The sequence below is a fragment of the Dermacentor andersoni genome, chromosome 11, assembly GCF_023375885.2.
Source record: "Dermacentor andersoni chromosome 11, qqDerAnde1_hic_scaffold, whole genome shotgun sequence".
Lineage (NCBI taxonomy): Eukaryota > Metazoa > Arthropoda > Arachnida > Ixodida > Ixodidae > Dermacentor > Dermacentor andersoni.
The window spans coordinates 111,428,068-111,454,575 of NC_092824.1; the positions used below are offsets into that span (position 1 = coordinate 111,428,068).

The window sequence follows — 26,508 nt, forward strand, 5'->3', positions numbered from 1 at the left end:
TGTAGACAGTGCTGCCATGAAAATAGCGAGCCAAACATTATTCAGCTGCATTCGGCAGGAAGCCCACAACCTCGCATAAAGGATCGCTCGCTCACGCCTGCATGCAGCCTTTCGAGGAGCCTTCTATTATACCCCGACTATGACGTCATATACTCGCCCGACAGACCATATACGCGAGCCATGACCACGAGCAACTCCCGAGCGGAAGCTCGCACACGCATCCACTCCCGCGGCCAGGGTGCGGGCATCGTAGGATACCGCCGTATTTTCGAATTCTGTAATGGCGGCATTTTGAGCCAATCAGAGAGGCCGTAGCATTCCTGTGGGCCTATCAGAACTGACAAGATGGAGCGCGCGCGCGTGTTCCAGTCCAGGCATGGAACACTTATTCAAGCTTTTGGCGTTAACGCGTCGCGTCTCGTCATCGCTCCTCTGTCGCTCTCCAGCAGCTTAGCCAGACGCCAACCTTGAAGGTTTGCCATAAGTACGTGAAGGAAGGAAGAAAAAGTAAGAAAGGGGAACTTGGCATGGACATAACTACCGGCGCCGCTTCAGCTGAGAGGAAACTTAGTGTTGAGAAAGTTGGGAACAGTAAACACTGGGCCATATATATCTCCTTCATTAGTAGGTGCCAGTTTTAGTTCACGTCAATAGTGATGCAGGAGTCAAAAGAGATATGTAATACAGAAAAAGATCCGTAGTTAAATACTGAATTGGTACCTTCTGTGCATGGCGGCAAGGATTAGTTAACATAACAGCAGCGACACCCTATTGAAAAATTTGTATGAGAAACTGAACGAGATGTATGCATGTCGTACAGATTTGACGAGAAATTGAACGAGATGTATGCATGTCGTACAGATTTGACGAGAAATGAACGATATGAAATGCATATTGAACGAACTCTCGTAGAAAATGAGCGAGATCTGTATGATGTGCTACGCAGACTTTTACGATGTGCACGAGATTTATGCGATCTGCGATAAGAATGCGTAGAACTTGTATGACATGTGTGCGATGAGTTGCGTAGACCTGACGAGATTATGTATGACGTGTGTGAGGTGGTGTGTGATGTGTACGCACTGTAGTCGTATGAGCAACTTGATCATTGTGGATGACTATGAATTGCATACAAAGTGTGTGTACTCAAGTCGTAGTGCATACAAAAGCTCATTAATGACAGTGAGATTTATGATGAGTTGTTTGCAGTACATGCAAGAGCGTGATCAATGTGCTGCATGATCACATTGAACCATTGTGACACATATATACCAGCATAAACTACAGAGCAAATAAGATGTTCAGAGTTCAACTTCTGGAATTTCATGCAACGAATATACATCCCCATCAAAGCTGCTGTCGGTACTTTTGATGCAATGATTTTCACTTGGGGACATATTCTCGGATGAACACTTATGGCGATACTACTGCCTTTGCATGACGCATTCCTCGACCAGCCAATAGGCACTGGATAGCACCATGATATTGTCGAAAGCTACCATCTGAGAATGAATCCTTTGTTCAGAGTAGATCTGCCTAAGATTTTATTGCAATATAGGAGTCGGGTACCATCAAAGTTTCATAATAAAATGCTATATGTTTGTGCACGCAATAAAATAATCTGGCAATGCGATTATAGCACATTGGAAACACTTCAAACAAGGACGAGTTGGCAAAGTTTATTGCAGGCAGTTTGAGCAGTGACAAATTATGCATGCGCTTTGTCACATCCTAATAATATTGCTTTGCATCAGAGATATCAGTCAGAGGTAGTAATGGGTGAACTTGAACCTGCATATTTTCCTAATAGCCAAGTGCGTCAACCACAATACTGTCAAATACAAATCTGCTAAGAGCATGTTAGTGCCTGTTTATGTCAAATTGTAGAAGGTAGGCATGAGATTGGCCATGCATGCCCACATATAAATATAAAAAGCACAACCACAAAACAGTGTAATAGGTTGGTGAACAGATAGCCAAAATAGCAGTCAAAATCCATCGCACTTTGTCACAAATAAATAAGAAAATGTGGTAATAACAATAACAATCCCTAAAAAGTCATGTGATCAATCGTGGTCATGATCACAGTTACTGCTGTGAAAAATTATTTGCACTAAGTGTTTCACAACTTGCTAAGAGGGCTTGACCTAGTAAAAAATACTCATATGTGCACAGCAGTGGCAAAAAACGAGATGAGCGTCGCAACTTGGTGACCATTATCTGCCTACATACTACACAAAACTGAATTTAAATTTAAAGGAGAAATGACAAAGCAGTTCGTGTGCCAATGATGGTTAAGCGCACTGGAATGCCTTGCCATGTGTTGAAAGCTGACCTCCAAGCAACCAAAATGTAAGTGACCCTACACTGAAGCAGGGTCTTTAAATGACGAACGCGTATCACATCCTGGCGTTCGCGGACGCAGTCACCAAATGAAAAACACCTTTGCAAATCGCAATAACGACGAATGTCAAGCGCGCGCACACAGACAGAATGCGAGCAGTTTCCGAAAGCGCTAACGAAAAACTGTACGGACGTTCCTACGCGTTCGACGCATATCAGAAGCGCGCGCGTGCGCGCACACGCACACACACAAGCACAAAAGGCGAGCAGTTTCCGAAAGCACTCGCCGAAGACGGTACGGACGTTTTTACAAGAAAGCAAATCCCGCCGGCGTGGCACCATTTCCCGAAGCACAAACAACACCACAGTACACATCCGTAGAACGGCGCACAACAAGCCTGAACAAAGCGTACACCACTCGACGCCAAATCTGTCGTCGATTACGCCGCTGAGAATCACGAACACCTTCTAACATTCACAAACCAAACGACGATGTGCTGCGAACTCCAAACAGATTTTACGGCCCTGTCCGATTGATAGGGCTGCTCCACAGGTTGTCCTCGCTGTTGAAAGCAATGTCAGCAAAGTTGTTGAAAAAGGTCGCCTAAAACACGCAAGAACATTGAAATAATACGCCTGTACTACCCACGCTACCCATGCGATCACGGTTACCGGAACCACAGACGGCGAAGTAAACAAAAGACGTCATTTCCCCTCATTTCGGACCGAGACCTATAATTACTTTCTCAGTTGCACTACTCTTCCTTTCGAGCAAGGCGCGACTTGTTGCTGGGACTGTGAGGGCGCTGCGGTCGAGCTCTGCACCAAGTGAGCGGTGCTGCTCTGCTGACATGTGCAGGTTAGTTGCGGGTGTTTGCGCTTCTTGTGCTGTAGCCGATTTTATTTTCTCACTGCGTGTGCCTTGTCACTGTCCTCGTGCACGTGGCTGGCGGTCGAGGTCTTTTGCGTCCGGTTCAAGTTTTGCGCTCACGGAGACGCCAGTACCGGCGAAGTGTGGGTCACCGAGCGTTAACATTGCGTGCGCACTTTGGTTTGTAGGCCCACTTTTTTTTCATCTCATTCCTTTCTTCGGACCTGTACCCCCAGGTATGGTGTCTGTAAAATATTATACTTCAGCTTAAACAACAACAGAAAGAAATAACGGCTGCTTTATTCAGCGAGCACCATGTAAATGCCGAGTGCCGCGACAAGCACCTATAACCGTGCCAGGCTATAGCAGACGACGCTTGGACGCTTGGCGCGGAGGTCGATGGCAGCGCTGCGGTGGCGTGAACGGTAGCGGGCTAAATGGTGCGCATAGGCTAGGAGTTGGGGTACTTAAAGAGAATCTATAAACGTTGTTGCGGCGGCCCGGGCGGTCGATGTGGTACTGATCGTTTGATCATATTTACGCGGTGCGTAGAGAACATGTGCTCATTTTTTGTGCGAATTAACGATCACTAAGCCCTGGGTCCTGTGCAATGCTATTAGCTCGCTGTATGTTTCTTGCTGTGCGCCGTTGTTGATTATCGTAGTGCGGTCCACACGCGCTTTCTTTGTGCCCGGCTCATGAGAAGTGTTGTACTCTCGCCGCTCCCGCATCGGCTCACAGTGCACGGAAGAATGTGTTGATAGTTGTGCTATCGCGTACTGTAGTTCACCGCAATTCAACACTACGTTGGACGGACTGTTGGTGCAGTCGATGCGGCGTGAACGGACACGAAGGAGCGCTCGCCTCAGAAGGTAAGTCCGGCGCCTAGCGCATTCTTATGGTTCATGTAGTGTACCTTGTCATGCGCAGCAGAAGATGATTAGTACAGCTACAAAAACAGTGACAGTGATTCCCTAATGTTCGTTCGATATCGTAGTGCACATTTAGGAAAACGTTTCACGAAAATTACCCCGAGATTGATGTTGTTAAGAGCTTCATCTATTGTTTATTTTCTTTTTGTTATGAAGTATGCTAGCGCCGGGGCATCGCTTGGTCTGAACGGGCACAAAAATTCAAGCAGGGAATGTCACTGCTTCTGTACGTAATTCCTCAGCAAGAAATCGTATAGACAATTCTAGAAGTACGTTGATGTGTTGTGCAAATGTTTTCACAGCTAACGCCAACGCGCGACGGCATCCAAATGATCTGACTCGTGAGAAGCTTTTAGCTTGTATGCAAACTTTGATGCTTATAGATTGTCGCCAAGACAACCTGTATTTCTTGTGTTTAGTGTTCTGTTTGTTTTCGTGCCTTTGACACGTTTAATAACCGCCTGTGATGTAAGAATGAAATATTTATTTGTCTAAGCGGATGCAGCTTCTTGTAGCTGGCTGTACGAGAGCTTTCCACAATTTGACGCGATGTTGTTAAATCACAAGTTTGCAGATTCAGCAGTGATTACAATAAGCTGAACATTTATTGTTTAGGGATGTCACAATTTCCTGAGACGGAGGCATCTCTGCACCACAAAGGAGACTGCGGCACCATGCAGCCTGAACAGCACGACAAAGCATCTGATCTGCCTGCTTTGACAAGGTACGTACAAAACGGTCACAGCCATTTATGTGTTCTAGGTTCTATTTGTGTATTTGGTACCTGCCAACTTTCCCGATTAGTTTCTGCTTTTCCAAGTGTGCTGTTTGTGTACAGCGTGTCAAGGTAAATAGTGGTTAATAATGTATGCATAGAAAAATGTGGGCGCTGAGAGCAAGCTTTAGGAAAGTGCATGCTGTCTTTCCAACACAGGATTTCTGTCTAGAATTTTTGCAAAATATGAAGTGCAGAGGCTGGCAGGTTTGGCAAACAATGTTCAACACTTTTGCTTTAGATTTTAATGTAGCCAGTTCATTATCTGTCCCTAGTATAGCATAGCGTCAAGCTTGAAGCTGATCTCTGATGTCACGTCAGTTGCAGGATGTAATAACGTGGTATCACAAACTGCTTGTTACGCATGTCAGTCAACATGGTGCAGTGGTCACAGGTGCTAGTATAACCGAAAGCTGGGCATTCTTTGCCCTTCTGCACATGATGTGGGATAGAGCTTGAACTATGCTATAGTGGCACCATCTCCCTCACCTTCTCTTCCTCATTATTCTGTTAACTTGCAGTAAAATGCACAACTTCTGGAGGCTTAATTATGGTGTTGTCTGCTGAACTTGGCTGATGTGAATTTCAGTAGTCTGGGGTACCCTCAAAGCCATGCTGTACTTTGCATGCATTTTAAAATGGTCAATTTGAAATATGTGATTGGCTGTGGCATTCTCAGAGAAACAAGGCCTCTTGTGAATAATGCATACATGCATTATTCGCATTTTCTAATACTCTCAAGAAGCAGCCTATAGGCTGCTCCCCGAAGAAGTGACCACCTTTGCTTACCCTACAGGGCAGTCTGGTCCAGTTTACTTAACCTGTCTGCCATCTATGCACGAGGAGGACAGAAGCGCAAAAAAGGGACCTTCGATTAACGTTTTTGCACAGATGGCTCATACATTGCACTTTTCGTATCTTGCAGGCTTTGTTAACTCAAAGCTTTCTATGGGCGAATATCAGCATTTCATTCCTATTTATACCTAATAAGAATTACTTTGTTCATAGTGTCACTTTTTATATTATACTCTTGTGAGAATAAGCTCACTTGTTTTAATGCAGATGTGGCTGGGCCTGCAGAAAGAGTGTAAGCACACTACTGTGTTGCTGATCAGTGCTGGTGCTGATCTCTACGTCTGAGTTGGCCTCACAACGTCCAGGCGCCACTGTGCTTTGCTTCATTGACAAGGTAATATGATATAGACACCTTGCACGTCAGTATCAGTTTTGAGAAATATGCTAAGACACAAGGGTTGGCCTTGGTGATAAATACACTCGTGTTCTTTTTTAAAGCGTTCTTCTTGCAGTGTTCCTCATGTACATGTTTTCAGAAGATGCTTAAATGCAAACCGCCATGGAACTTGTTTATGCCTTAATGTAGCACTCTTTCACCAAAAGAAAAGCCTTATTTAATGCACAATTCATAAGAAAGGTGAGGAAGTGACAGGACATAAGTCTAACAACCATCCAGTTTTACTGCTTGCACAGCACTATAAAGCGAGAGGTGAAAGGGCAAGAACAGATAAATCGAAAATGCATGTTGCTCACACAACCGCGAAAAGGACACATGGCATGGCTACTATGACGCTTGTTTTACAATGATAAATAAGCAGTCTTGCTATATGATAGTCCACTGGAGGTGGAGCCAACTTGCAGATTCCCTGTCACACATATAAGGAAATCTTAACGAATTTCGCCAGCGCTATGGTCCTTATACATTGCCACGGTTGCACAGTTTTCAAACAAAATAATGTAAGTGAGCTTTGCACTACCAAGTGACCACGAAATGACCTGAGCATTCAGTTAACATGGTTGCAAATCCAGTCATTTATACATTGGCCTGTTTTGCCGACGTAGTGTCTACTGCACGACAGTGATATTTAATATCCATCAACACCCCTGTGCTCTACGTACTCTTTCTTGCGTGCTTTTTTTTCACAGGTAGTGGAAGATTACTTGATTCCAGAACAATTTGGTTTGTTCTACCCATGATAGTGAACTTGCCAGTCTTATATTAAACATGGAATTGGTTAGAAAGATGTGGTATTTCTTATGGTGCCCTGGTGCATTCAGCTTGTGCAGATGCTTCAAGCTTGTATTGACAAAAATTGGGATGAAGCCATAGGAGGAGAGTTGTAAAAGTGTAACGAAAGCCTCCTGATAGATTTGCTGAGTTGTGCTGCTGTGCACACTTATTGGTTATCCCTACTGGGTAACGCTGTTAGGGTTATGGATGCTTTGACACTGTAGGGCCTACAAGATGGCTAGCATTACAGAACACATTAAAACGACTGTAGGGATGCGTGTCGTGCTATGGTATCATAATTGGCCCACAAAGTGACCACCTTTGCTTACACTATGTGGTAATCTGGCCCAGTTTACTTAACCCGACTGCCATCTATGCATGAGGTGAAGGGACTAAAAAAATGAAGGGACCTTCGATTAATGTTCTTGTACAGATGGCCCATACATTGCATTTTTCTTATCTTGCAAGCTTTGTTACTTAAAGCTTTCTATGGGTGAATATCAGCATTTCATCCTTATTTTTACCTAATAAGTATTGCTTTGTTCACAGTGTCACTTTCTATATTTACCGTATTTACTCGCATAATGATCGCACTCACGTAATGATCACAGCCCTGAATTTTGTCGTCCAAATTCGATTTTTTTTTATTTCCTGTGTTGATCACACTCCGAACTTGCCGCAGCGATCTGTCATGTGCCAAGTCTAGCTATTAATGATCGCGCTTACCATCTGTCGAATGCTACGCGAACAACTCTTCAAGACAAACCAAGCAGTCTGCACGCACCAAACATTCTTAAGCAGATGCCCGATTTCATTCCTTTCATCACTTTCCGCACTTCCATGACAAAAAAGCTACAACCAAAATTGCCTTTATTATGTGTAGGCTTTGTAATGGTTGTGGTCAAGAACAACAAAAAAGGCACCTTTCGATTCTTCTCATCTGCACTCGTGGGCACGCAACAAATCTTGTAACACTTGTAATACAGCTAAGATATTCGCCCACCCTTAGCGGAAACGTGCTGTATTAATACAGTAGTGAAGACAAATGCCGCAGTTTCCGCAGCATGCCCGCCGTGTCTTTCTATGTCACTGGCAGCTAAGCGCGCCCATCTGTTTCTGCCCCCTCATAGTGGACATGGCTACGTTATTGCCATAGACTTACTGATATTAATGATATTATTCATTCCGGATACGGAAGAAACTGTTTCAATGCATGTAACGTACTCACGAGAAAAAAAAAATCGCATTTGGCGCATTTGGTGTGTTCAGCTTGCTGCGCCGGCCGCCATTTTTGTTTTGGTGTTCCGCACTACACTCAGTGGCAGCCACCTATTTGTTGACCTGTTGCCATCCCGCAGCAAACGCGGGATAAAAAATTCTTTTCGCGGGAAATTTAACCGGCGTAATGATCACACATCTGAATTTGCGACCATTTTTTTTACAAAAAAGTCTGATCATTATGCGGGTAAATACAGTACTCTTGTGACACCAAGCTCACTTGTTTTAATGCAGGTGTGGCTGGGCCTGCAGAAAAGCTGTAAGCAGACTGCAGTGTTGCTGATCAGTGCTGATCTCCACGTCCGAGTTGGTCCCACAATATCCAGGCACCACGGTGCTTTCACAAGGTAATATGATATGGACACCTTGCACCTTAGTATCAGTTTTGAGTTTGACTTTTGATAAATATTTAAGAAGACACAAGGGTTGGCCTTGGTGATAAATACACTCGTGTTCTTTTTTTAAAGTGCTCTTTCGGCAGTGTTCCTCATGTACATGTTTTCAGAGGATGCTTACACTCCTTAAATGCAAACTGCCATGGAGCTTGTTTAGGCCTTAAACTAGAACTCTTTCACCAAGAAAAAAGCCTCATTTAACGCACAATTCATAAGGAAGGTAAGGAGATGACCGCCAGTGTCTAACAACTATCCAGTTTGACTGCTTTCCCAGCAATATCAAGTGAGAAGCGAAGGGGCAAGAACAGATTAATAGGCAATGCATGTTGCTCGCACAACTGCGAATGCGACACGTGGCATGGCTACTATGAATGCTGGGGTGCGATCGGAGGTGGTTGTTCGGCGTGTTCGTTCGGTTACCGGCGCGCGCGATTGACCTACTCCGCGCCTACGTCGCCAGCCGCGCCCCGCGGCTGGCGCCTTTCAGAACTGCATAGTCACACTCTGTAGTCGTGATGATCATGACCACGGTTTCGTTCGCAGCGGTCAACTGTGGCAAGTAGCACTTTCATTGTGACTTGGTGCAATGCACGCAGTCTCACAAACATGATGGCTATCGAGGACAATAATTGTACTGTGGCCTGCACTCTGGCATCCAATCAGCCAGTTACATTGAGTTTGTAGAACAATCTGTTACAGCCAGCTCAATAGTGAAAAAATTATCGGGATGGACCCGTGGTAGTGAATAGCACGTTTCTGATAAAGATGTGACCAAGTCTTGTGCTATGACTGCACTGCAAAGGAGTACTTCCTCAACACCCTTGCCACTACAAGCAGTATAATCAGTCGTGAATTGACATTTGCAGCTCCCATACTGCTTATGTGTGAAATAGAAACAGGATTTCTGGATTAATTCAGTATAAAAGTGTGTTTGTGTGAACGTTTGTTTCTTATTTTCATACCCTTAATAATTCAACATTCCGTTAATTCAGAATTTTGTTCCAGTCCTGGGAAATTTCAATGAATGAGCTTTTACTGTATACACCCCTTCTTTCACCGCATGTGTAATTTGAGCTCACTGGGTTACTGCAAGAACTTTTTTCAGCCTCAAGGGTAAAATTTCTAGCTCGGACAAAGCAGCTCCTTAAGGATGCAAGAAGTTTTACTGTGGTTTTCTACTGTTCCCATCTGCTTCCCTAAACTTCTTCTCAAATGTAAAGAAAATCTAGTATATCCCGTACAAAAGGTGCTTGTCGCTGACTGTGGGATTAAATGTGGTGAATCCTCTGAGCTAGAATTGTCCCTGGCCCATTATCAGTGAAGCTTCATTGACTAGGGCTTTCCTACAGCCAGGATGTAAACTTTGAACCTTTTGCATATATCTTAGTTTTATCCTTGAGTGCCATCACTGTGTCTGGCAACCTAGTTTCCCTCAATAACTGTTACCTTTTTTATCCATTATTTCGGGAAAAGATACTTTTTCTGAGAGCACATATGCTATTTTTGTATATGAGTAACTAATCTCTTGCAATTTTCATCTTTCGTAGGTTCACAATCGAAATGGGTTATTTATTTGTGCTAGTAAATGGATGTGGGTAAACCAAGCCAAAACGGACAGCACGTTTGCCTGGGAGATTGCCCGATGCTTGTGGCAGGCACAGGAATTAATCCACAGGAGTGTTACGAGCAAAAGTATGTATGCGAAAGCTAAAGGAAGGTGGCGAGGCCAAGCCAGCGTTGACACCACAAAATCTTGGTGCATATCTAAGTAAGTAGACCCTGTCCTGCTAGCTCATGTTTTCATAAGGATTGCAAAGTGTTTGGAAGTTAAAGGAGTAATGCCTATCACACGGTGCTTTTTCTGCACGAATATAATGGGCTGTCGGTAAGATCGGGTTGTATTGAGGTGATCTCTCATATGGGCCGACACAGTTTACATCTACACATCAGGGGCATGCATAGCTGTATGCGTATATTAAGTGCTGTGCTCTAGCTCGCTAACAAAAACTATCATTTAGTTTCTATAGTGGTATTAAAGGTGCATTAATCGTTCCTATAAACAATTCTGCACTGGCATCTATGCAGTGTTTTCCGTCTGCATATTCCGCAGTGCGGTAGCAAAGAGCTGTGCTATCTGTGTATTCACTTGCATGAGCTTGTTATACTTGTTCATTTAATGTAAAATACTTGTGGAAAAGTATTAGGCTATTTCTGTGGTCTGGTATTGCAATTCTGCAGCCATTTATATTGTTTGTAAAACACGAACATTTAACAGAGACAGGAACAAGACAATGCGAGGACGAGCACTTGCTTTCAACTGCTGTGGTTAATGTTGAAATATCAATTTACATAGGTAAAAAACTCATAAGCCTCCGTGTTTTCTATTTCCTGTTTCTCTGTGAGATTTTCACGCTTTACTCAATATCATGCAAGAACCAGCCCATTCAGTTATGCAGTGGAGCCACCTATTGTGCATGTCAGTTCCAATGGCTTGTTAGAATCTAACAGTGCCGGCTGCTTTGTTTACATTTTTTTGCAGAGGCATACGAGCACTTTGTTTCAAAAACGCCAAGCACCGTGGATACAGAGGCAAGGAGGCTGAAGGACCTGAACAAGCACCTGGCCACCATGCTTCGGGATGCAAAATAAAGATGGTTTGTGTTAATTGTGGGCCCTAAAAAGTGTCCTCTTTGTCTCCGAGCTGGCACATCGGCCGACTCACATGATAGAAATTAACTCGCTGTAATGTTGGCAGTAGATGTTACTGTGTGGAACTTCACCAAAAATATTGCATGAACAAAACTCATTCAACACAAATGAGAACACTTGTAGAATGCAGCTAAACAAGAATAGTGTCATTTTGCATAGCTGAACGAGAATATTTTCATGTAGCATGCACAAACGAGAACGATATCGTTGAGCATAGACGTGCGAGAACTATCTCGTCAAGCATAGCTATGCGAGAATAATCTCGTTTAATGTACCCATACGAGAACGATCTCGTTCAGTAACGATGTCCTCTCGTACACATGTGACATACGACATCGTAGAGTCTACGGAGCAATAATAGCGTAGAGAAGTTCTCGTACAATTCTCATACATATTTTTTCAATAGGGCAGCGCGATACTTTCAACTGTAACTTCCTGTAAAATGTTTTAACGTACGAATGATGAAAATACAACGTGTAACTTGAATGAATCGATAGAAAGAAAATACTTCGTAAGTAAAAAAAAGGAAATCAGTGGGAATATATTAATTAACTTAGTTTACAACGATTCGACGCGAGCGGGTCGAGTCAAAAGTCGAGTTGACCCAGCCGGACTCGACCACTTTTACGCCCATGTTGCCAAGCGAGTTGGTCGAGTACTTCACCCATTGCAGGCATGTTGACCGAACTCGCCTCTGTGATAGCTCGGCCTGATCGACTAGCGTTTACATCAGCCCGACGAGTCTACCCAACCCGACTTTGTCGAGCTCACGTAAACGCAGCTATTGGAAAGTACTACACTCACTTCAGTGTGCTTTCACTTTTGGGGGAAAAAGAAAAAAAGAAACCGTCGTAGAAACCTATTTGGAAGTTCTTTCCACCCTTCCTCCTTCCCGTGCAGTGAAGACCAATGGAAGCGAGGCAGCCCAGCTGGCGGCGGCGGCCGCCGCGCAGTCGGCTGCGCAGCAGAGGGGCTCCCTGGTGGTGGGACTGAGCCGCGCCAGCGAGAGCTACGCCGAGATCGCCTGGCGCCTCGAGCAGCCCAGCTCCAAGGACCGCGGGCGCGGCGAAGAGGACGAAGACCCGACGTCCCGACTCTCGGCGTGCGAGCTGGCGTACGGCCCTCTCGAGGACCCGTACCAGGTGGAAGTGATGTCCAACTTCATGCCCCGCGGCCCCACCTTCATCGTGGGCGGACTGCGGCACAACACCACGTACCACTTCCACATGGTCTGCTACTGCTGCCTCGCCGACCCGGCGGCGGCGCCAGACTCCAGCGGGAACTCCACGGCGAGCCCCGAGACCAAGCTCACCTCGAACGTGCTCAGGTTCACCACAGGTCAGTGAGAACTAGCGTCTGCCGGTGCAGAGCTGCACGACAGTGTGAGGTGGCTAGCCGGGCCGCATAGACCATCGCTGTGCAGGCTCGGGAAGTAGACCTATCTACAGTGTACCCCTTCGACTTGTGTTTGCGATCAGGTTGGATCGTATTTACGACTAGTTTGAGGCACTCTGTCGAATGAACGTGACGTACGAAGTTTGGTAAAGCTTTGCGAACTTAGTCTCAGGGCTGTTAGGTAGCTCGCATATAAGATTTGTCCTGTACGCTATTGAAGGGAGAGTAAAGAAGATAATGTGCCTCAGTTTCTTTAGTGCGGATAAAGCGAATTCGGCAAACTTGGTGTTTCTTGTGTCACAGGCGTTTTGGCTGTGCGTTCTTCGCGTAGGCCAGTTTCGCCCACGTGTATACTTTTACGTCGAGATTTACTATTTTGGGGTGTTCCTCCATCAGGTCCCAAGCCTCTGCGAGCCCAACTTTACGGCTATGCCCTGTCAAAAGATCTCGATCCCAAAATTTCATCTAATGTCTCACGTTTAATGTTTTCCAATTTAATGCTCCAGCTCGGTCCGATCTCTTTATGTAACCAAATCGCCCCCCTCTCTTCTCAAACGACGCTACTAAGATGGAACCGCTTTCTGTTTGTCACCTCCTCGCTTTCCAGGTGTTTACGTCGGAGGCGCCGGCGACCAGCAGTCCCCGCACCAGCGGTCCTCGTGGCCCACCCAGCAGCAGTCGCGTGGCGGCAGCAGCGAGGAGTGGCGCCAGCGAGACCCGTACCAGGGCTCCTACCACTCGGTGTACAAGCAGACCATACTGCGCGACGAAGAGAGCAGCAGCCGCGCCGTGCCTTCCTTCAACGTGCTCCTGGGCGCGCTCACCGGCATCGTCGGATTCCTCATCATCAACGTCACCGTCGTGATCGCCGTACGCCGTTGCTCGCACCGGCGCATGCGCAGGCGGAGGATCCTCGTTCTCGAGTGAGTCGCTCGCTCCGTCGGACCGCTTTCGAGGACGAACCCGTTCGATACACTTGTACGTAGTCTATAGGTCTCGGGACTGTCGTCGTTCAACAGCTTCACTCTGAACTGACAGTACTGGAATGTTGTTCAAATTGATTTCAGAGCATTTTGGCGAAAAGGTTCAGTACCATTCCCGACCAGTAGGCCATTTAAAACAATCGATCATCGTACAACCCCCCCCCCCCCCCCCCCAGCTATCTCAATTCGTGCCGTCAACCCATATGATTGACCTTCACCCGCCCGCGCCTCCTGTCAAGGACTTACGCCATAGAGCGACTCTCATTTCCTTCTTTAATTCATTTTGTTTGCGTTCTCATCCCGCACTGATTGTATGTGCAAGAATTGCCAGCTCCCGCGGAATTTCGTTTTACCAACGGCAGAGCACTTCGGCTACGCACGTCACGACGTTGTTTGTGACGCAGTCGGACTGTAGCCGCAGCACCACAGTGCTTGGCACAACCGCTGCGAACAGAGGCTCGGGCATTTGCTCGAACCTATGTGAAATCTCTGCGAAGCCCCTATCAATGATATTTCAATTCCAGACGACTACGACTAGACGCTTCAGGCATCACTTTTCTTTGCCCGTGCCTTGCGCTATTCAGGGAGCTTCTAAGTCAGAGGGCTTGTTTGCGAACTCAGCGGTCACGTGACTGCTGATTTGTTCAGTTGGTTTCAGTTCAATATCGAAGAATGTGGCCGCAGAGAGCCTCCGCAGTTCACATGTCAAATTGTCAAATCCAGGCCTCTGCGTAGATCAAGACACCGCGCCGATTTTCGAACTATGAACTCAGCCCTCGGCGACCAGCTGGGCGCTTATCGCGCTTATAAGAAAAGGAAGGCCGCCGATAGAGAAACCGGTTGAAACCGGCTCTTCGGAGAATATAACTTTCAGATTCGTTTGATGTCTGCGCCTTCGTAAATACTCTATTTGCCACCCGAGTGTTGCACATACGTGCGCGCCGCAAAACCTGCTCTAGAACATTATTTACGTAAAAGCAACGTTTGGATGAGGTGTACGCGTACGAAACCGGTGTAGCGCCAGCCAAGTGCACACGTCTTCTCGCGCACTTTCATGCGCCAACGAGCTTCCACGCTGCGCCGCGCTCGGCTCTGAAAGTCGCGAATGCGTTTTCCCTGGAGCGCAGAGATCCACGTCTCCGTAAATTTCTCAACGGTATCCAGATCTTCGCCTCCTGGTAGATTGCCGTGTGTGTTTTTAAGTGACGCACAAAGCACGCATTGGAGCTCTGGCTCGTGGATTGGTTTATCCACACACACACACACACACACACACACACACACACACACACACACACACACACACACACACACACACACACACACACACACGCACACGCGCACGCACGCACGCACACACACACACACAGGAATTTTTTGAGGCGTGCGTAAATATTATCAGGACGCGCCCACGTAGCGTTTACCACGGCACCCAAGCGTGATCACGCAAGAGACCTTGCAGTTGCGTGCCTAGCTGTTAAAACAACAACAACAACAACCTACAATTAAAATTATGTGGGCTTTTGCTCTGGAAGAGAAAAGGTCGCATGCTTTTGACGGAAAGCGAAACAGCCTCGGCATGCTTCGGAGATTAAGCGCTAGCTGTTCCGTACGCTGCGCGTCACAGTGACGCGGTCACTGCGCCTTTCGTAACCAGACGTCGCACGCTATCGCGAATTGGGTGATTAATTGCCGTTGGCCCCCGAACATCGAGTGCTGCTCTCCCCAATGAGTCACCGCCTTTCGGGTCCTTTCGTTTCGTTCTGGCTGATAGCGCTGGCCACGCGGTAAAACTTCACCGCGAAGTGCCGGGAGAAGGATTAATGCGATCGACGCCGTTCATGGGGGGGCCGTTCGACGAAATCTCTTCGTCTGTCGCGCGGCGTGTACGACACAGTTCCTCAGGGAATGGTTCGTGTGTGTCAGAAGGTGGTGGCTCTGAAGGACCGCAGTGCTCCTTACCGTTCCCTTTTCCTTTTTTCGTTGGTGTTCTTATCCCTTCTCTTTGGCTCGAGGCAGTTTGCAATTTGCGGTTTCCTGGAAGATGCGCAGGAAAGCGTGCCTTCAGTTCGTCGCGCATCACGTTTTGGTAGGAGTGCATAACCGTTGATCGCTTACTTTCTCTGCTACAGACGCATCGAGCAGTTCCTCGTTTTTATATTTTCCTCCCGACCAGCTTGGCTGCGTGCGGGGCTGTGCAGCTTGCTTGGACGCTGGTCCGCAAGCTCGCGCTGGCCGTTTCGTGGGTTTCGCAACGCTTTGTGCTGTGTTGTTTTGTCTGTTCTTTTGGTTCAACACCTCTGGCTAAAATGTAGCTCAAAAAAAAAAAAATAAGCTCCGAAGGCGTAAGGAAGAGAAATGGGCATCTCGGTTCCTCAGCGACGTTATCTCTAAACTTGTTTTCACTGGAAGGGTCATCTGAACTCGTTGGCTTCCGAGAAACTGGAAGTTCTTCTGCGACTTCCCGCGAACATTTAGTTTTCGTTTTCTTTTTATCTTTCGCATCTGACCATTCTAGTCAATCGAATTCTGCGCTTCCCCTTATATAAACTTTTTTCGATCGGCTGTTTATTGATGCGTACGTCCTGCTAAATTGACCCTTTGCTCTGGCCGTTTACCTTTCGAAATCTGCCTTTCGTTTGCTTCTTATTGCGAAACAGAGAGAGAGAGAGAGAAAAGCGCCGCCGATTATTTCCGCCGCTTTGCGATTCCTCGCAGCGTCGTCTTCGGCGAATTCTCTTCGCCCGTTCGGACAAATATTCCACGTTTTTTCGTTGAACCGACGCGTTTCTCGATTTCGCGGCTTCTCTTTTAAACGCTCCGCTTGTATGTTTTGCGACTACGCCGCGCTTTTTGTCAAGATTCGCTCCCTATCTCCGCGCCTTCGATTTGCCCGTATCACGGTCTTTCCCGCTTTCTCCACTGCGACGCCGTCAGAGCGTTTCGGTCTCCTTCGCTGCTGTTGCCGGATGTTTCGCCAGCTGTACCGGTTAGCGCACGCTACCAATCGTTTCTCTTTTTTGTCCGATATCTTCGTGCGGTCGGCTCTTGAGCACGTTGCGAGAAAAAAAAAAAAAAAGAAGTGAACGAGAGTCGTAGAGAGGCAGAAATGTCTCGTAGGTTGTGTCCCTTTGTACTTGAAAACTGACAAGAACGACTGTTTCCTGCTAGCGAGAGATAGCAGTCATTCATTAGCTTCCGCGCATAAGTTGCCGTATATATATATATATTTTTTTTTTTTTTCGGGTTGGGATGTTGTTGAAAGATAATTCCAGGGATGAGGTACATTAAATGTAGGTTCTTTGTATTTGTCACTGTCTCTACGAAACCATGGATGCGATATTGCAGCTTAGTACTTGCCGTCTTATCTGCGGAGTGCCTGTTTTCGGCGGGACCCATACGCGGGCTGTTCTCTAACACGTGGGACAGCGTTGGCGCATTGTGAACGCACCTTGGTTTAAGCGCCATGAGTGGTGCTATGTTGTTCATTTCCCATTCATTAGCTTCGACACCGTACATGTGATGCTTTCTTTGTATGATATTGGATTTGATGCGAGAGCTGTCTGAAAAGTATGTGTATGGATTTCCAACCCCGAGGGTGTATTTTGCAATAGTTTCTTTATTGCTATTACTATTGCAGTATTTCGCTCTTCGGCATCAAAAATTTGCTACACGCCATTATGAAGCCCCGTCTCCCGCATGAAGTTTAAAACAGAGCGGAAACGTAGTCCATGTATTTCGTTATCGAAATGCTTTATTGGGGTACGGCACATTATATTAAGTGCGCTGCTATTGTTTTCTTTTGTTTTGTTTTGCTTTCAACCGCTTTCGCACAGTACAGATTTAGAACGGTAAATACTTTTGCACGTAACTTTTCTTCTAAAGGTTCGCGAGTGCTAAAGCAACATGCTCTTGGCTTGCGTGCATCTTATTATTGTTTATTACTCTGTTTGCTTGTCCCTAGCAATTTTCTCGCGAGCCTAATTGTGTTACTGACAGTACTCCTGTGCTCCCCTCTTCCCCCTTCCTTTCTCTTTCTTCTTCCCTTCTAGGGATCGAGACAATGAAGACTTCCCGTACCTCCGCCCGCTGGAATGAGGCGCGCGTGGCGTGACGTGACGTCACCGGAAGCGCCTTTCTGGTCTTCGAACCGCGACGGTCGTCTTCGCCGAGCGACCCTCGCCTGGCAGCCTTCGACAAACAAGCATCTATATCGGCGTCTGAACACATCGCAGAGGCATATCACAACTCGTTATCTCTCCATGTTAGACTTCTTCACGATAAGCGCTATGCACCGCCCGTTCGTTTTCGGCTGTGTACGATCCCACGTGACCGTTGTCGACCTTCTTTTGACTCGTAGAGAGTCGTTAACGGACAGTTCACTTGAGATACCGCGCGCCGCCCTCAGTGCTGAACGCGTTGAGTTCCCGGGACCAGTGGCTAGCAACAAGGATGTCCGGCTGCTGAGCGCGAGGTCGTGAGCTCGATCCCCGGCCGCGGCGGCCGCGTTTCATTGTAGGAGGAAGGAAAAGAAAGGTTCCGTGAAATTTTGCGTTCAGGAACGACAGGGGTCAAAATTAATCTGGAACTTACCACGGCTCGGTTTCTATAGGGTTCACCCGCGCTGTAGAGTTTCTACCGGTCGGTATGACGTATTGCCACTTACGGAATGACGTATTGCCACTTACGAAATGACGTAATACTGCAAAACGCAGAGATAAGCCACAGCGCAGGTAACGCCATCTTGTGGCCTTGAATTGAGCCAGAGCACTCATTACTATTACTGCTACTTAACTACTTTTGCTTAGGGATTGGATTAAGGACGTCATTATCGACGATAATTAACGTGTTCGTCCTTTTTTTCTTTCGGTGAGAACACCCATGCAATATGAAAACGTTCCTAACGCGTTGTAATTTAACAAAACGTCACAAGGTGTTGCCACCAACACTGTTCCTGTCGCCCTCTTCTCCGGTGTTCTGGCATTTTGTAAACGTTAGTGGTTTATGGACAGGCCGGAACTCTTATTGAACCTGGTAGCGGGAATGTTTAGCAATGCTGCATTTCGATTTGTTTTGTCGGTGTCACGGTATCGCAGCCATCGACGCCATGTCGTCTGCCTGTACAACTCACACGGGCGGCGCATATATTGAGTACAAAAAAACTTGGTTTTGCGCAATTGTTTATCGCTCGGCTAACGCCAATATGGCGCGTCGAGTTCAACTATTTGCCGTTTCCGTTGTTTCGAGTTGTGACTGTTCGTAGTTGCTGGGAGTTGTGGATGAAATTTCTATTGCAATACAGTTTGACGCGAGTTGGAACACTTTGGGTATGAATTATGGCTGTTAAGTTGAAGGAGCAAATGCACTGCATAATGGACGCTGTTTCGTCCATTGCGCAATCGACGAGACAGTTGGGCGTCCGCCATTTTGATGCGAGAAGCAGTAGTGCACCAAGATGTTGTTACAGACGTTGCAGAGCGACGGGTGGTGGAGATTAAGTCGCAATCCTCGAGTGGTGGTGCCGATTATCGCATGATTGTTGTTTTCGTGCCTGTAAGATAACAACGAAGGGCTTTTAGAAAGGCGGGTATCCACCCACGCACAGTTTTCCACGCAGACTGCTGGGTGGGGTTTGAGTGGGCTGTACAGTTTTCAGGAGGACATTTTCGAGCGCTGTTTCGAGATGCCATTTTCTGGGAGTACAGGTGCTGGAAGGACAGCGTTCAGGGCAAGCAGAGCGCAGAGAGGTTCCAAGGAAGAGGACCTAATTCCATAAAAAAGAAATATTTTGACTGAGGATAGCTCTGCAAGAAATTTTTTGCTGGAGGACGATTCTCACTGGGTCTTCAAAAAGCGTGACTTCAGCTATGTTTGCATGCATCCGATAAAGTCAAGTCGAATCGGCTTGTCGCGCTGAAATACGGCCGTCTATTTCATGTAAACGCTAGCGGGTCGTACGAAATGAGCGTCGAAGCGAGTTCTGTCAAGCCTGCAACACGCATGGCAAGATAAACGTATACGTGGTTGGGTCGGGGCTGGGTCAGCGCCGAGTTCTAGTAAACCAAACTTCTGAAGTCCGTGCGCTTTGTGTGGCGACAATATCGGCGACGTCAGCGGAGCCGCTTAGTCATCTGTTGCGCAGTTGTACTATATTCCGCGTGTTTTATCTTGTCGAATGTAGTTTTAAGAAAGTTGAGAAAGGTAGCTTGTTATTGATGACACAGTTTATGGAATTGTGCCGCGAGGTTGTGCTGTGTTGTTTTATTGCCGTTTGTTTGCCGGCGTCTGTAGTCAGTCGCGAAGCCGTGCCCGATATTGCAAGTCTGGTTTGGGGCCTTTTAAGTCATGTGTAGCCGCGATGTATGCAATCGTTCGTAATATCCATGTGTTCGTGTTAAACGTCCATACTGCTTAATTTTGGGCTAAACAAGAGAGAGAGAGAGAGAAAAAGAAAAAAAACTAATCCGTATATGCTAGAAGGCAGCTCTTTTTTCGTATTTAATACATTCTGACTTTAGAAATACTAAATTTAGTGTCACAAATTCTATGCTTTCTGTTTGTGCCATAATTTTTTTAATGTTACTCTACACGTGCTCGTCATGTCGCGTGGCGTCGGTATTTGATTTCGTAACCATTGCCAGTGCCATACGATCCCCAGGAGCAGGAGTACAGCGCTGTCAGCGTGGTCAATGTTGGCGCAATATTGGGCTAACGTTTGCACAGTGGTGGGCACATATTGGCCCCGATTGAAGCCCTCCTAGGAATGGCTCCCACCTATATCACATTCGTGTACTTAGGGCGTTTATTTATTTGACTACACATTGAGAAGTCGTTTGGTGTCGGTTAAGCGTCGCACGCCGCATTTGTTTGAACGTCTTGCGCCAGTGACCGTTTCATACTCCGGTCTGCTCCTTGATGCGGACACGTGAAGGAATAGGGAAGCTCGCCGAGATATTGCAACTCTAAGGAGGATGTGTTCAGCTTAGGCTAATGCGATAGCAAATACCTGGAGCAGTTAGACCACTCATTTAGCAATGTTCTGGGTTTACGCACACAAGTAGTAAACGTGCTAATGAATCGGAATACGCACTTGTGTCAACAGAAGCGGTGTGTTTTCCTCCCCCACACAGAACGAACCACCGCACTGCAAGAGCTTTGTCCGCATATACCGTATCATCGAATCTCGACACTAGCGTCAGGTGTGTTGTCTTCGCACAACCGACGAGGTATTTCCGAATTGTTTGGGTAATGTCTTCACAAATTTACCCGCCGTGGTCGCTTAGTGGCGATGCGCTGCTGAGCGAGAGGTCGCGGTGGCCTTGTTCCGATGGGGGCGAATCGAATGCAACCACACGTTCGTGTGCCGTGCACTGTGCACATGTTAAAGGACCACAGGTAACCAAAATTAATTCGGAGCCCTCCAACACAAGCCTTCCTCATAATCCAATTCACTCGTTTACATTGTTTAAGCGTATCGTGTCAAATGCATTGGTCGCCCCGTAGTTCTTCCTACATGATGTCTTTTCACTTGACTCGCGGCCGCGGTGTCTAGAATGTTTCGGTCACATGGCGCTGCGATCGACGTTTAGCTCTGCTACACGACGTCGTGAAAAAGGTAACAGAAACGCCTGCAACGCCACATTTCTTTTCCTTTTTTTTTTTTTTTAGGATCCTGCGTGTCATCACGACGAGACAAGTGAATGGTCTTGTCACCCGCACAATTCTTAACATAAAATTTACGTATGTTTTAGGTTGGTGGCGATTGAATGATACAACTTAATTAGCTACAAGTTTTACGTCGGGATAACCTTAATGCTTGGCGACATTGTTGACGACACAGTTTGACATTACTGCATCTAGCCGCATAGCGTAATGACGTTGCTGTCGTATAAGTATAGTCAGTTGTTAGTTTATCGTACAAGGCGAGCATGTCAAGGATGGCGTATTAGTATACCTCAATATTTCCCCTTGTCACATCGCAGCCGAGCTTATACTCCCGTGTTCAGAAGTGTTCATTTATTCTTTCATCATTTTTATATTTATCTCGGAACTCGTATCTTGTAAATGTATTTTGTCTACTTAATACCTACTTAAGAGTTTGCCGCTCTTATTTGCGGTGCATATATTTTAGATCCCTGCTTATTTATCTTTAATTATTATACGCGTGCGTATGTACGTGAACGTTTGTGTGTGCGTGTGTGTGGACCTATTGTAGTCTGTCATTGGTGTGAGCTGTCACATTGGCGACCTCATCAGAGAGTTATATCGTGCTGTCAAACTATCGTCGTGAACCCCAATTAGCCGAAGGACTCTTAGCCCACAAACTGTTTCTTTAATGTACTCATTGGTTTTCTCGTACAGTCGTTGTTCAGGGACCAAGTCCATCATGGAAGAGTATATCATCTAGCGTATAGGGTGGTTCTTGGTTCGCAAAACTCGGCAACAATCGTGAAGTGTTGAGAGAACGTTGTAATTGGATGTTATTGAAACGAAGGCTTAATGAGAGACAGTGTAGAAGGGGTTCGAACGCGCTACCTCTTCGTGCTTCGCTCCGCTCTTCATCCCACGCGCTTTGTTGGCGGCACGAGAGATGTCTCGTTAAGCCTACTTCTGCCGGTCGAAGCTTGGCTTAATTGCGCATGGTTATACTTGAGACGCATGAATGGAGAGTTCAGTTCCGTCTGAGCGCATGCAGCAAGGAGTCGTAACGAAAACCCCTTACGGGTTCGTGGGATAGAAAGCTTCGTCGTTCGGAAAGGAATCGTCCTCGGAGATTCGAACGCAGGACCGCCGCCTGACCACGGCAGTCGCCATACCAGCTAAGCTAACCAGTGGTCTAGCGGCTTGCAGCTCGAGGACTAATACGTGAATGATTGCTAGCCTCCCAGTCAGCTCAGCTGGTAGCTCGCGACTGTCCTGGTCATGTGGTGGTCCTGGGTTCGATCACTGGACCGGGTCGAGTCGTTCAGCTACGAAGCTTTCTTTGCGAGAAAGCATATGAACCCCTCTCGCGAATATACATTGACGTCGCACGTTTTCACATGACTCTAGGTGTTTGTATCTTCGTTTCTTCAACACTAATGATACTTACGAGTATGCCTCCGTTACGTTTCATCTTCTGTTAGTCATCACGTTGTTGATTGGAGCTTTGAGTTTGCTTGAACAATCAAAAAAAAAAAAAGTCGCACGCACTGCAGCTTTTGCCGTACTCACCTCACCGATGACTTGCACTCTGAAGCGTGTTCGAAGCACGCACAATACTGGCAGTACCACCGCAAAGTAAAATCATTCTCGTTACCAGCGGCGCGCCGCGGTATGAACGCAGAATTGGTGCAGCACATCGATGGTTACGCCGGCTAACATCGACTTTACGAAACTCCCTTTGCATTATCATGCTAACTTCGCTCTTATTTTTATCTTGTTGTTGCGTGGTATGTTGCGTTTCCATTTATATTATACCGAAGCGCGCTAACCCGACGAAGGCTATACACGAATAAAATTCGTCCATGTGAAAACGTTTTTAAGTCGTATATTTATCGTTCGCCCGTTGTATTTTGCTCTGACATATGAAATCTGAAGGTCATCTGTATGTCATACTAAGTGGGAACGGGTAACTTAGTAGGGTCCAGCTTCCACTTGATGCGGATACTTAGATACACATCTTTTATATCGCTGTCTGCATGATGTGCTATATTTGCGCATTAGATGTATAGAGAGGTGCCGGCAGTCTTTTTTAAATTGTCACTAAATTGAGATATTGCGCTAGAGCGCTGGGTAACGCTTCTTAAATTGCAAATGCTCAGCGTTAAATAAAGTGAAAAATTCGTACGCCCTAAGTGACGTAAATCGAAAGCGGAGTGCCGACTTTTCCGTGACATAATTTAGAAATCGTATGCGTGAAGGTTGATGTTTCCCGTGTACTTATATTTAGGTGCACGTTAAAGAACCTCAGGTGGTCAAAATTTCCGGAGTCCTCCACTACGGCGTGCCTCATAATCAGAAAGTGGTTTTGGCACTTAAAACCCCATAACATAAGGTTGGTGTTTCTTAGTAATGCAATGACCACATTGTATTCTAGAGTATCTCGGAAAACGCAGCCTATAAAATATTAATGAATAAAGCGCATTTTCTCTTGTTCTTTCTACCTATAAAAAAGGGAGAGGTTATATGGATAAATGGTATTTCACTTGAATGCATCTACAACGTTCCCTCTCAGTATGACACGCGCTGTATTTGCCAAAGGGGCTAAGGTTTTCACATCCGCAAACGCACCACATGGGACTGGCACAATTTTTTGCATATCCTTCCTCTTTTGTTATTACAGCTGTCTCGGATGCGGCTAAGTGGTACATCGAGCTTACGTTTAAGCACTTATTGTTCGCGCCATCAAAGTAATGCTGTGCTGCAGACTTTACAGACTTGTGCTTGTCGAATGTACGAGTCTCTTAGTGTCATTTGTTGCCCAACTTCATACTTTCGCGTGATCACTTGCAGAGGGATGACAGCGACGCACTATGAAGTTGAATGCAAGCGAACCTTACGGTTACTGCTTCTTTCAGGAACTTCCTTTGTATAAGGTTATCACAATTACTAAACGCTTTTAGCGCGGCCATCTTGTAATCACTCCGTGATCGCATCAGTGTCCTGTTTTAGCTAATCTCTGAAATACCTAGCCTTAGATCGTCCGACGCGGGCTTTACCGTGTGCGCGTATTTTTTGCCTGTTGTGTGCGCAAAGCGATGCTGGTTTGCCGGAGCACTGCGTCGGGCCCATCACTCTTTGAGCTATACATACTGTGTGATGCGTAAGTCGCGACGTCTCACTTAGACCGTCGTGGCCTGTGTTCTCGTCGTAATTTGTGTGCTTTGTCGTCGCACGAAAATTGTGCTGAGTTATGGAAGGCAACGAGGTGTGCCAAGTGTTCATCACAATGCGGAGAAAAAAGAACAGAAAAAGAAGAGACGCCTTGTTCGGCAGGTTATACGGCGTCTTCATCAGTCAAAAAGACTGTCGACTCTGTTCATCTGATGCCGCGCGTTTTCCAGTATCGTCTGCTGTGCGGTTGCCGACAGCAGACGACTCAGGCGTGGCTCTGCCGTGCACAGGGAACGGATTGGCAGTGCGATGTTACACGCACCTGTCTTCAAGTTAGCTGAAGCGAGCCCTTGCTTCCTTCCATAAATCCGCACGAATTTAGTGAGACCCATTGTATAGTTTATCCTTTCTTTTTCTTTCTCGTTTTTTAATCCTATCCTATCAACAAATTGGCACCGTGTTGCGAGCCACTTCTCCGGTGAATGCATGCCTCGTGTAGTACTTGTTTGTACGAAGTGGCCCAACATTCTAATATACAAGGACGAATGCATCACCGGTGTTACCCAACGACGCGCGCGCGTGCGTGTCGCCTTTACGTTGCGTATGGAATGTCTTTTTGCCAGTGCACTCGTCTTCCACAGGAAGTGCATGATTGAGTAGCACGTGAAGCTTTTGCAAGAGTAAAATCGAGACTCTGTGAGGTGTCCCCAGTGGAATGACCGGAAATTCCGTTTACCGTGATGGATTCGTAGATGTCCGGTAGCCTAATCCACTGCTTGAGGTTGAAGTTAGCCTAGGTGCTCACTGTAATAACCTCATGTGCTTTAAATAAAATGTGCAAACGAGCTTTTTTCCTTCCATTTAATAGCCGAGTTGCCGTTTGTGTATCTCCTTCATATTACAAAGCTTTTGTTTTGTTGCCCGACTTTGTAATTGTTCGAGCCTGTGCATATCGTAGCCTGCTTAGAACGCCTGTTTGTTAGTGTGTCTACGCGCGTGCTTGCGTATGGCGGGCACTTCTTTGAGCATGTGACTATATTACTCGTTTTCGGTGTGTTGTGTATTGAAGCTTGACGAAGCATCTAACACTTAGCTTACAGATTCGATGGAACCGCAGTATCAACATTGAGTAAATGTTAAATTGTATCACGCTGTCTATGCTGCGCCCAGTGTTGAATTTGCGTGAAACACACAGTACTGGCAATCGGTTGCGTAGCTTTGGTGAGCCTAGAACGCGCTGTTGAAAAGATGTTGGTGACGAAATCACCCGCAAGCCAGAATGCACCGACATCATCGTGAAGTGCCTACGGGTCATTCATATTTAAAACAGCGCCAAAAAAAAAAAAAAAGAAAGACACGGACAAGGGAGGACACAGGACGAGCGCTGACTGCCAACAACACCTTTATTGGAGCCTGCGCAAATATATGCAATTTGCAACGGGCATAAAGAGAGTGAAAGAAGAAGGGGAAGGCGAGTCATCGTCGGTCAACTCCTGCTGCGCATGCGTCAATAACATTAAACAATATAAAAGTAACCATAACATGGTGGACACAGGCCAAACTGATTAACTTCTAAGGAACTAAAGTTCTTTATCACAAAGTGCTATGGAAGGGTAACTAACACAGGTGGCTCCTAACTGACACATTGAAAATGCCTCAGAGATTTCTCTGGCCTTCTGATTGCTGTACCTTTTCAACACACGTGTGTCGTCAAGGAGTGGCGAACAGCCACACTTTGCACAATGAACAGCCAGATTACTGCCAGTCTTAATCTTGACACAGTGCGCATGCTCACGCAAACGTTCAGGAGTTGCAGGAGTTGACCGACGATGACTCGCCTTCCCCTTCTTCTTTCACTCTCTTTATGCTCGTTGCAAATTCTATATATTTGCGCAGGCAAATATATAGAATTTGCAATATTTGAATTTGAATATATAGAAATAAAGTTGTTGTTGGCAGTCAGCGCTCGTCCTGTGTCCTCCCTTG

At 46.3% G+C, this 26,508-nt stretch overlaps 1 protein-coding gene and 1 long non-coding RNA gene across 2 annotated transcripts in view; both read left to right on the forward strand.

The window, feature by feature from the left end:
* The window catches only part of LOC126539492 (uncharacterized), a 42,221-nt gene that overhangs the window by 14,100 nt on the left and 1,613 nt on the right, over positions 1-26,508 (forward strand). The window contains exons 2-4 of the mRNA XM_050186355.2: positions 12,230-12,667; positions 13,332-13,647; positions 17,760-26,508. The exon at positions 17,760-26,508 is cut by the window's right edge and continues 1,613 nt beyond it. Coding sequence (XP_050042312.1) covers positions 12,230-12,667; positions 13,332-13,647; positions 17,760-17,805 — 800 coding nt within the window. The 3' untranslated portion in view covers positions 17,806-26,508. The remainder of the gene's footprint in view (positions 1-12,229; positions 12,668-13,331; positions 13,648-17,759) is intronic.
* On the forward strand, positions 3,141-11,285 carry LOC126539499 (uncharacterized). The gene is made up of 6 exons (XR_008614264.1): positions 3,141-4,086; positions 4,762-4,870; positions 5,984-6,110; positions 8,460-8,572; positions 10,168-10,388; positions 11,160-11,285. It is a non-coding gene; the product is annotated as an uncharacterized lncRNA (long non-coding RNA).